Below are 11,848 nucleotides of genomic sequence, written 5' to 3'. Positions count from 1 at the left end.
ACTTTATTTTAACTTCTTAAAAGTACAGTATGCTCATCAGTGTGGCTTTATTACCACTGCATTTGAAGCTTCAGTGGAAATTGGTCTAGCATTGACGGTATGTACAGTATATCAGCATAATTATGATTTATGAAGAGACCATCGATCAGCAAATAAATAAGAATGAAATTAACCCTCGACATCACAGTAACTGTTATGAACCAAAGCAACGGAACTTAACATTTACAATTTCAGACTTCGAGCTGTCAGTTTTATCTGGAAAAAAAGATTTGCAAAATAACAGAATTAAGACGCAAACAATGCATTTAAATCTTCGAGCACAGACACATTTTGTTCCTCCACGCGAGTCTTATCGCGACCATAGGTCGCGGATTACTACGAGAAAACCTGCCGATCAGTCACTCACGCCACCATATGGTCAACGCTCCATATTATGGGAGATCACGACTTGTCACTGACCTCATCAAACCCCTGAATAGCCATACATGGAGAAGACTATCATCACCTAGATCTGCATATATGGAGCCGGCCAGCAACTCTACATCTGACCTCAAACCCGTAAGATCTCCAGTCCATATATGGAGCTGACATGGTTTGACATTCCATATGTTGATCCCCCCCCCACCCGTCCTTCCTCTTCGACGTCTCCCTTTTGACTGATACCTGTGCCCGTCCATTCAAACGAGATGGGTTTCACCCCCAAGTTATTAGTGCATCTACCTCCAGACAGTAATGGAAGGATACAGTAATGTCTAAAATGCAACTTAAATTAGAAACACTAAAGGAAAGGGTGAATGTACCGTTATGAAGTATTGCTGAACAAGTGAAACGTTTATACAGTAAACATTCCGTCTACCATACTGCATAGGAACCCTGTTCACAGTGAAGACATTCTGAACATCTTGTTCTAATCTAGGGTGATTTCAGAGGTGCAATACAATGGACAGAATCCACAGCACATCTGAAGGATATGCTCCAACACAGTTCAGGTGGTTAAACGACCACTTATGCCTTACTGCCCTATATATGAAAATAGCTCATCTACAAGCTCAACTAAGAAGTGCCATTTCCGCTTTGTTTTCGCCTATAATGGCATGCCCAAAATAGGGATGCCGGTTAATTAGCCTTAAAAAAAAAAAAAAAGTATTTAAGCAAATGCTGCAGATCTTACGGATGGAAATGAGGAATGAATTAAAGATGAAGCGGAATACATGTGGAGATCTGACATGGCACTTCCGTTTTGAGATGGGATCTTGACGGCCCTCTTAGGTACCATTTTAATCCTTTAAAACCAGGAAATATGTCCTTTTAGGCTTTAGCTATGAGTGTCAACATTTTTCTAAATTAGCAGATATACAAGCTCATCGAGTCATGTACGGTATATTTTTAACAAATTTTGCTTCTGGGAGTTCCTGGAACACATTTGTTTAGATGGGGGGGTGGGTTCCGTGGCCAAATACATAAAGGATTTAGAAGGCATTTGTAGAATCGTTCCCAGGTCAAAATGGGTTTTAACCAACTAGCGCAGTGGTTTTCAACCAGTGGCCCAGGGACCACCAGTGGTCCTTGAAGGGGTTCCAGGTGGTCCCCAGCTTAAATGGAGAGTTGCTGAGTTGGTAACCAAATGGTTTCATTTTACGCTCAAGTTACATTATTGTTAAACATCTGCATCACAAAAATGTACAAGAAGTCAATATTAGAGAATGTAGAAGAATGTTATTTTTGATCAACATCTGCCTTTAGTCAGGGGGGAACTCCCTCAAGGACCCCTTTGGGAACCACTGAACTAGCACATCTGCAACTGTTGTTGGTCGTGGTCTCCCTCTTCGGTGGGACACCCCTGGTAATGTCCAGGAGAAAACAGACACACACAAGATTGTAGCTTCAATAAATAAATAAAAAGCCACGCTTCGGAAGTGCAGGATAATATTTTCGCGCCGTTGTTACGTTTTCAGTTATTTCCATCATTTACAAAACAGGCATTCCTCTACAGCATCTCTTTATAATGCAGATGAATCACATTCTTGTGGCGTTTGTGTGCGATTCAAGTCCTTTTCCAAGCCGCTGCTGCCGCCGCCGCCCCGTACTCGTCTCTCCTTTGTCCCGTGTGTTTTGTTTTAACTTCAGCACCTCCCCTCGTGGTTCTGTGCTGCTTTCTCCATGCGGCGGTACCAGAGTTTCACCTTGGTGTTCTGCATCATGTCATCGAACGCCTGCAAGCCCTCCATCACTCTCAGGATCCCGTAGACCGCCTATGAACGGAGAGATAGTCATGCTTTAGCTATCGAAAAATAGCTTAAGCATTACGTTGGTCAGGCTCCTACTTGGCCCCACCCCCCGAACCCACCTCACCCCTGCCCAGTGTGCCCACTTTGACAGGCTGGGGACCAAATCAACTGTAGATTTAGTAGACTAAAATCTCACGATATTTAGTTGACTAAAACTAGACTAACGACAAAACATTCCGGGTGACGAAAATGTGACTAAAGCTAAAATGAAAACTATTCAAGAGACTCACTACACTAAAACTAAAATCTAAATGTGCTGCCGAAACAAACCCCACTGCTCACCAGGTCTGCTAGGTTTGGCTTCTCTCCACCCATGAACTTTCTCTTCTTGCCAATGGCTGCGACCCAGTCATTGACGGCCTTGTAGAGGTCCTGTCTCACATCATCCTGCAGGTTGTATCTGGACAATAAAAACAATGCAAAGATGTGTTAAAACTACACAGAACAGAGAAAGAAAAAGCTTATTCTTTTCCTCCCCCACCACCCATTGAAAAAGGGGGTAAGGGTAATAGCAAGGAGTGCATGAATCACAGTATCACCGAACAGAATTATCACAACTTTAATGTGTGATCCGACTAGATCATCGTATTTCATGAAAAATGCTTTAAGTCATTTTGAACTGAGGTCGAATAAAAAACATGTCAACATGTGCTCAACCTTTTTCATGTCAAGGACCCCTAGAATGATCTGTATTTTGTTTGTTACTCACTTATTTTTCAGCCTTTTGGAGATGATGAACATGGCTGCAGCGCCAACATATTTGGCAAAGAAGCCTTCAAAAGTGCTAAACTTGCCCTCGCGGACAATGTAGTCAAAAGAGGCCAGGGCTTCACCCGTGGTCCGATACACGTTGGGAGATATGAGGTGCACCAGCCAGTCGTCTGCCCACATTCGCCATTTCATCTCCTCTCTTGAAAAAACAACAGGGAAACGGGCAGAAAGGTTGAGCGATTAGTTACAATGAGGCACAACACAGAAAACATTTGTACATTTAACCCATTTTGGCCTGACGTCGAGAAAAAAAAGAAAAAAGTCTTCTAAATCCTGACAGTTTTCTGAAATACCTAATGTTTTTATATCAGTGGTGCTCAATATTTCATGTCAGACAAGGACCCCAAAAATGATATGCAAGTGGCCACGACCCCCCATCTGAAAATATTTTCAGATGTGGGTCCACGGCCAAATACAGATAATTCTGGGGTGTCCTTGACATGAAAAAGGTTGAGCACCACTGACACAGAAACATAGGTTTCATAGGTCTGCTATTTTTTGAAAAATCGTGAAAATGTGTTTAGGTTTTTAACTCAAATCTTTGCTTCTGGGGGGGGGGGGGGGGGTCCCTGGAACAACATATTTTTAGATGGGGGTCGGCAGCATATTACATATAATTCTTGGGGTCCTTGACATGAAATATTGAGAACCACTGATATAGAAACATGAGGTTTTAAGTCCACATACTTCTGAGAGCCTTTTTCTGGGTACAGCTGCAGGGTCTCCTCCTGGTCCAGCATCAACCAGTACTTGTTGTTGTACTCGGTCACTTCCTTCCCCCGATCATTGACCGCCTTCATCTCTGGGTAGCAGCGAAGAACCTCACCGACAGCTTTCTCCCTGGAGAGACAGTGTTTTTGGCAGAAAATTTCGATTTTTGTTTTAAAGTCATAGTTTATTTAGTTTTAGAGACATTTTTGTCACCTGGAATGTCTTAAATCTACAGTTGATTTAGTCGGCTAAAATGTGTTTTGCCGGGCCTTGATGCCATCGTGACTGTTTTTTACACTTGCTGAAAATAGCTGATATACAAGCTCACGCGTCGCAACGCGTTGTGAGCTTGTAGATCGGCTATTTTCAGCATGCAACCAAGTGTAAAATGGAAATTGAAAATTCTACTGGATCTCGTGTCCAGTTTCCATTTAGTTTATCAGTGAAAAAAGGTAGTCGACAAAGTCTTGGTTTTAGTCGACAGAATCAACACTGCCGGAGAGATAAATCGTGGGCCGAAATAAAAAGGCAATTACATTCTGTTCAGTGACTGATTACTGGTATTATTGGCATGACATTTTACAATAAAAGCAGTAGAATACGATATCCGCAGGGCTAGATTCACAAGAGGATAAAGTAATCATTTTAAAAAGGGGGATGCTGTGACTTACTTGCTGACTAAGAGGGTCTTCAAAGAGCTGATGATAACCGATGAGTCATTCAGTTGCTGGTAAATGGAAAAGAAAGCGGATGTCATCAGACAGACGGTATAGCAGTACTAAGTACAAGTCAAAGCTGTATGAGGTTGTACAGCAGGCTTGGGCTATTGTATGCAATTCTGTGATTAAAACCCATTTCGACATATTTGAACTGGGGACTGTTTTGACAGGCCTTGATGTCATTGTAATGGCAGATTTTACACTTTGGTTGCATGCTGAAAATAGATCTACAAGCTCTACAAGCTTGTAGATCTGCTATTTTCAGCATGCAAACTGGATCTCTTGTCCACTAGTCCCTCCCTAACAGTTTAGTCATCATAGATTCGTTTTTATTCCATTGTAGTCAGTGGAAAAAAAAGGTAGTCGACGCCGACGGACATTTTTCGTCGTAGCTTTAGTCGACGAAAACGACACCGATTGGAAGCCCTATAGCTTACCAGTTCACCATCGACCATCAGGATGGGCACTTTTCTGTAGGTGGACCACTTGATCTCCTTCCTCATCACGGGGTTCACCTCCACGATCTCGTAGGCCAGTCCGTGGTAGTCCATGAAGGCTCGCACCTTGCTGCAGAAAGGACAGGTCTTGTACTGATACAGAGTCAGCTTCAGTCCGCCAGCAGCAGGAGCCTGAAATAATACATAGATATACCGTATACTATACAGCAGTGGTCCGTCCGGGGGGGGACCCCCAGGGGTCTTTGAGGGGAGTTCCAGGGGGTCCCCATAGCTAAATGATAGTTTGGAACCAAATGGACCCTTATGGCAGTGTTTCTCAACCTATGTACCGCAGCACTTTACTGTGCCTTTGATTTGTCCAGGTGTGCCTCGAGATTTTGACCGAAAGTAACACTAGCCCTCCCCCCACAAAGCGATAGCTAGGCGTCCTATTGTTGCGTCGTTGTTGTTGTCACACGTCTAAATAGACGTGCGAAAACAACATGACGACGGAACAATAGACTCTCTAACGACCATAGAAATGTTATCACCTGGCAACTTTACTGTATAAATGGGGCACAGACATGGCATTCACATTGTACAGCTACTACAAGATGGAACCAGCAGCAAAGAAGAGATGCATCCAGAAGACGCTACATTTCGCCGGGGGGAACGGCGACTACTACCAACGCAACGCCTACAAAGAAAGCCCCTGCCAGACTGTACCGTGATGATTACATGAAGTTTGGCTTCACGTTTACTGGGGATACAACGTACCCGATTCCGCTGTGTATAGTTTGTGGATTCAAGCTTGCAAACAGCGGCATGGTTCCGAGTAAACTGAAGCGCCACCTTGATACCAATCATGATGAACTCGCTACAAAGGACAAACACTTTTTCGTGAGCTTGAAAGAAAAAAAGGAGAAAGACACAACGAAGCAGGCAAGTCTCTTGATACGCAGTACCACTAAGACTTCTGAAAAAGGTCTGGAATTAAGCTACCAAATCGCAGAGATGTTGGCACAGTTAAAAATGCCACATACATTGGCAGAAACAGTAATAGCCAGAGCATTCAAACTCGCGGGGGGTGTGGGCTTGGTGCCAGCAGATCTTGCAAAGGAATTAGCAAATGTGCCGCTCTTAAATAACACAATTGGGCGACGCATTGATGAAATGTCTGCAGACATCGAGAGTGTCGTCATACACAAAATGATGACGATTGGTAAATTTGCACTGCAAGTGGATGAATCAACAGATATAAGTGGACACGCACAGCTGTTGGCAAATGTGAGATTCATTGATTGTGACGCGGATGGTGACTTCATCAGAGAGAATTACCTGTTTTGCAAACAACTACCTGTCAAACTACCTGTCTGTCAAACATATATATATATATATATATATACACACACACACACACACACACACCAGTATATATACTATTTGTACACTCTTACAGACCCATAAGGCTTATGGGTCTGTAAGAGTGTACAAATAGTTCCATTTGTACATTCACAGATACATTTATAGCGCCCGGTTCACTTTTACAGACAGACCGGATGTTGTCCCGGATATGGCTGCAGCTAAGTGTAGCCAAAACACTCTCGAGACAACAACGGACTAGCGACTGGACAGCAGCCTAGGAGCGTAACAAGTGTTCCTAGGCTGTGGAGTATTTTTGTATTTATTTATTCAGCACAGTACATTCAGACATTCTGTGCGACGTGGTTCAATGACAATGTTTTGTTGTCGCTTTGCTGCTGTCCAGCTCATAACATGAGACATTAGAGAGCTTAGGAGGCAGGCAATATCATACTACTCTCCCATTGGCTTAGGCAGCGTGTGTGGCAGCCAATCAGGCCTAGGCCGCCAGTATGACTACTAGGGTGTCGATCTTATCGTCTACATTTAGTGAGCTTTCATTAGTCAGGTTTCACCTGACCAAAAAATGGCTATGATTCATGATGACCATTTTTGTTTTCAGCATTCTGATTCTATATTATATGCTTTATTTTTGCTACACTGTGTTCGTGTTCGGGCATTGCACATTAGAGCACCATTGTTGCACTGAATGATCGTTATAGACCTGGAAATTGGGTTAAAAAAAACTTATCTAACTATAAATAAATGCACCAAGTCCCTGTGTGTGTCTGTGTGTACGTACGTACGTACGGCTGTAATCCACGTAACTTGAGAACCGCTCGCCCCACCGACTTCAAATTTGACACACACGTTCCACAACCCCAACGGGAGTGCAGTGCCCAGTGTCGAGTCCGTTGGATAGCCGATTGTCCAGAACCAGCACGAAACCCCTCTGCCCGGCCCCATGATCACAATGACTGTTCTGACATCTGCATAGACTCCATATTTCGGCATGCCCGACAAAGAACTCCATATATATATAGGCATAAAGGGACACAGATACAATAACTGGGTGGGGCATACATTTCCAACTTGCAGCGTTCCAAGTAGGCAAGTAGTGTCCAACAGGCACGGCTCTAGTTGGTAAACATGTGTGGGAACTGGGAACCAGTCTGTATACAGGCCTTTATTGATCCTGCAAAGGCAATTCAATTCACCAGAGGATGCACAGCAAAGATACCGATACAGAGTGATGCTGCCGAGTTCACACTGCCAGCTACAAAAGATACAAAGTTACACGGGCAGCGATGCAACATATCTGTCACAGAGTCGCTGCTGAAGACAGTGTCGATCAACACGCTTTATTGACATCAAGCATGCATCCGACGAGCGAGACCAATTTAAATATAAAGGAAAATAAATAACGAAACTTGGGAGTTAAAAAGAACACAGAAGTGGCTGACTGAAATGTTTAGTTTAGTGGAAGCCAGCTCAACTTGGATCATAGTTTTATGGGTTTTTGTAGCAGCTACAAATGTATGGTGTCTAGTCCACTCTCCTTGCATCTTCATTTTGCTGCCTGGGCTGGCTTGAAAATCATTCATTGAAAAATGAATGGTAGTCTAGTTGTGTAGCTGCCAGCGGTGTGTACTGTGAACACAGCATATAAAGTACTGTAGGATACATACAGCAACAAGGTATGCAAAAAGAAAAAAAGAAAAGAACGTCATCGAGTTATGCGCATCTTTGTTGTTATTACAGATTTGTACCCAAGCCCCAAACCACACCACTGATTCGCCATGCAACTCCTTGCAATGCAACTTGCACCCATTATCCCCCACCAATCCAATGGCAGATGCAAGGTGCATTGGTTGCCCTTAAAACTGTTTTGTTGCTTCAATCAAGGATCAGTTGCGATTATATAGTTGCATTTGGGCTTCAGTCAGAGTTAACAATGTGGACTTTACTGTGGGCACTTGACACATGGGCATTTTGTTAAATGACCACTGTAGGTCAACTAGTTTTGTAGGACAAGTGGTTTTAGCCGGTCACAGCCACAGATGTTTCAGTAAGCAATGTTTTAGGTCACGATGATGCAGCATATATCACATATTAATACCAACGCAACACATTACTAGTTATTTGTTTTACCTTGGCAGTGGCTTCCTCTTCGGCGAGGTGCTGCTGTTCAACGGAAAACTTAATTGTCTGATACAAGCCTATACCACCGCCCAGGAGGAAGGCACAGCCGAGGACCCTGCTGCCGCTTCCCCGCAGCAGAGCCGCCGCCGGTCCGGAGGCTCCTCCGCCGCCGCCACCGGTGGTGAACAGCCTGGATCGGAACCCTCCGGCCCCGGGCCCCCCGGGCCCGTACGCTCTCCTGGAGCCATGCAGAGACCGGCGGGCTGCCAGGGAGGAGGACGACGGACACTCCAGAACATGCTTTAATAAGCCGACCTTACTGAGAGCTCTGGCACAGGCGGCCGCCATCTTGGATTTTTACATAAAACTCCCAGAGTGCTCCGCGGTTACTCCTCCTCTGCTCCTCCCCTCTATGGGCTCCTCCAGCCATAGATATGCCTCCACCAACATGTGACGCACATGTGACACGTTCAAGAGCAGCTGGTTCCAATCAGCCTTTTAAGGCCGTGACCCCCCCAAATAATCATATTTGAACTGGGACCCCCCTCACCAAAAAAACTAAACATAATGGACTCCCCAGTCCCCAAAATGATCATATTTTAACTAGGGACAACCAAAAATGATCATATTTTAACTAGGGACAACCAAAAATGATCATATTTTAATTAGGGACACCCAAAAATGATCATATTTTAATTAGGGACACCCAAAAATGATCATATTTGAACTGGGGAGTGGGTGACTCGTGATGACACGTCACACGGCTCACGCCACCATATATGGCCAGTCGGTCCGTCACGCCTCATGACACGCTCCATATATGGCCGTCTCCATATATGAAGATCATGACACTGACCTCATCAAACCCTGGATATTCATATATGGAGAAGACTAGATCATCACCTAGATCTGCACATATGGAGCCGCCAGCAACTCTACATCTGACCTCACAGACACCAGCTTAATAGTTGAACTGCTTCTTAACTACTATGCCGTATTAAGAAGCTCTGTTGTTTCAGCACGACTTCGCCCGCGAGGAAGAAGTACATTTTTTATTGGATATTGTACGACAAGTCGACGACAAGATAGCGCCCCTCACTTCACACAGGTGTGATTTTTGTCTTAACACAAACATTAAAGGACATTGACAATCTACAATATGTAGATTGTAGCAAATCGGCTATTTGTCCTACACAAAGTATAACCTACATTCCCTCTGACAATGAATGGAGAATTTACGTCATAGGCTATATGATATCAAATGTGTACAGTCTGAGCAAATCGACATGTTGCGTCATGATGATGTACGGTGATAAGTGAGGGGCGGCCCTCACTTCACACGGGTGTGATTTTCTTTTTCAATATAGGAAACGAAAACTGTATTTTGTAGACTAAAAACTGTATTTTGTAGACTAAAACTGTATTTTTACTCGAGTTGTTGTGACCCATTAAAATGAGTCCCGCGCGTGTGTGTGTGTGTGTGTGTGTGTGTGTGTGTGTGTGTGTGTGTGTGCGTGCGTGCGTGCGTGCGTGCGTGTGTGTGCGTGCGTATCTGTGTGGACTGCAGCTCCTCTGTGTGGTCAATATATTTTACAACTCAGCCCTCAACACATCCATCCCCATCCATCCATCCACGGGTCAGCCATCCATCCAGCAGCCAGCAGCAGCATCCATTTAAAAGCATCAGTCAGTGTATATCCACATTTAACGTCGATCGTCGACTATATAGCTGCATTATTCCTATTACTGTATGTATTGTGGGATATGCTGTAGATTAATTAATAACGAAATGGGATTTATATAAAATAAAATAAAAAGACGAGAGATACACACACACACGGACGGTGACGGACCCGTTGTGTGTGTGTGTGTGTGTGTGTGTGTTTTATTTTCCACGCACGACTGGAGGAGGAGGAGGAGGAGGAGAATATACCAAATGATGTAGGCAGATCGAGAGAGAGAGAGAGAGAGAGAGAGAGAGAGAGAGAAGAAGACAAATACATTTTTGATTATCGCTGCCTGGATTGTGTGCTTCTCTGCTAGCAGCTATAGCTAGCGTAGAGGCTGCTAACAGCTCGCTGTTTTTTCCCTATATTCTCATTTTCCGATCGGGATGAATATAAAATAAAACACAAGAAGTGATGCTTTTTCACTCGGACGGATGTGCATGGTGGTCGAGGAGTCATTGAGGGCATTTCCCCCAGATAGAAACCGACCATCCTTTGCAATGTTAGCTATATAAGGAGCATCACACATTTCTTTCTTCTTTTTTTCTTTCTTTTTCTAAATCCGTGTGCAATGCTGATGCTGCCCGAAGACCAAGGAGAAAGACATTAAAGTGCATCTGATGACCTGAACGTACGTGTTTGTATGGATACAATACGGGCTCCACGAAGGTCATGATTCTGAGAGAATGATCATGCTGGAAAAACAGGTAAGGTTATATATATATTTGTGTATTAATTTGTATTGATCATCATTCATCATGCATGTCCTGAATTCGGCGTTGTTGTTGTTGACGATGCTTTGATTGGGAATGGCTACTGCTGCTGCACCTGAGCTGGGATATGATTGAACCAAGGACCTCATTAGTGTCTTTTGTACTTAAAACACATATTAGACATTTAATCCAAAAATACGTGTATATATGTATTCATATACTGTATTCATATACTCCATATCTAGGTGATTAAGCTGACCAAACACACTGGAGTATGACTGAATTGGCCTTAATATCAGGCAGGGCATCACCACTGTTGTTCCATGTTGGTGACAGGTCTGGCCTTCAGCTATTGGTATTCTGGGGAGTCGGGACACATTATGTTTTTACATTGCCATGGTGATAAGTGGTGACACATTGGCCTACTAGAATAAAGAGTACAATGTGACGTTGCAATCAATCAAGCAGGAAATATTGTGCTTTTGCTGTTTAAGAATATACTGTAGAATTACACACGCACACATAAAGATAATTTACATAAAATAAATGGCAAAAAAAGGATTTGTTTTTCTCATTTTTAATAGATGATGTACAGTAATGGTGTTTGCACTGTACAGTGTAGGTGTGTGTACTAGTGCCAAGATCAGGTGCCAAAGACAGTGCCAAATTCTGCCAATTAATACACCAAATACACCCCATTTCTCTTCATCTCTCTCTCTCTCTCTCTCTCTCTCTCTCTCTCTCTCTCTCTCTCTCTCTCTCTCTCTCTCTCTCTCTCTCTCTCTCTCTCTCTCTCTCTCTCTCCTACACACACACACACACACACACACACACACACACACACACACGTCATACATGTCCCTGCGTTTGTTTTTCTACTAAAGGCCTCATTGAGATGCGTTAACAATAGCCACTGTCTGTGATGTTCTTGGCCCTGAAGTGGACCTCTCGTCTAGGAAATGCTTGTCCGTCAGTGCC

General features: G+C 43.7%; 2 protein-coding genes across 2 annotated transcripts in view; one reads left to right on the top strand and one right to left on the bottom strand.

The window, feature by feature from the left end:
• Positions 1–2,113: 2,113 nt before the first annotated feature.
• ptgesl (prostaglandin E synthase 2-like) lies at positions 2,114–8,784 on the bottom strand. Its single transcript, XM_083784789.1, has 7 exons — positions 8,440–8,784; positions 4,927–5,118; positions 4,442–4,497; positions 3,747–3,899; positions 2,998–3,198; positions 2,571–2,688; positions 2,114–2,252 (listed from the first exon to the last, which is right to left on the bottom strand). Exons 1-7 carry the CDS (start codon positions 8,776–8,778, stop codon positions 2,124–2,126), a joined length of 1,188 nt encoding a protein of 395 aa, XP_083640915.1. The 5' UTR covers positions 8,779–8,784; the 3' UTR covers positions 2,114–2,123.
• Positions 8,785–10,409: 1,625 nt separating this feature from the next.
• LOC310872526 (ral guanine nucleotide dissociation stimulator-like) overlaps positions 10,410–11,848 on the top strand; it is a 74,741-nt gene continuing 73,302 nt past the window's right edge. The window contains exon 1 of the mRNA XM_083784462.1: positions 10,410–10,864. Coding sequence (XP_083640588.1) covers positions 10,844–10,864 — 21 coding nt within the window. The 5' untranslated portion in view covers positions 10,410–10,843. The remainder of the gene's footprint in view (positions 10,865–11,848) is intronic.

Source organism: Protomyctophum parallelum (assembly GCF_964188405.1).
Source record: "Protomyctophum parallelum genome assembly, chromosome: 15".
Taxonomy (NCBI): domain Eukaryota; kingdom Metazoa; phylum Chordata; class Actinopteri; order Myctophiformes; family Myctophidae; genus Protomyctophum; species Protomyctophum parallelum.
This window is presented reverse-complemented; position numbering and strand designations above follow the sequence as displayed.

Bases quoted from the DNA above. Each gene is read 5' to 3' on its own strand.
- ptgesl (XM_083784789.1), bottom strand. From the start codon at position 8,778: ATGGCGGCCGCCTGTGCCAGAGCTCTCAGTAAGGTCGGCTTATTAAAG. The intron at 5,119-8,439 runs GTAAAACAAATA...GTATTATTTCAG, and splicing joins AAGAGGAAGCCACTGCCAAG to GCTCCTGCTGCTGGCGGACT. The intron at 2,253-2,570 runs GTGAGCAGTGGG...CTCCGTTCATAG, and splicing joins AGCCAAACCTAGCAGACCTG to GCGGTCTACGGGATCCTGAG.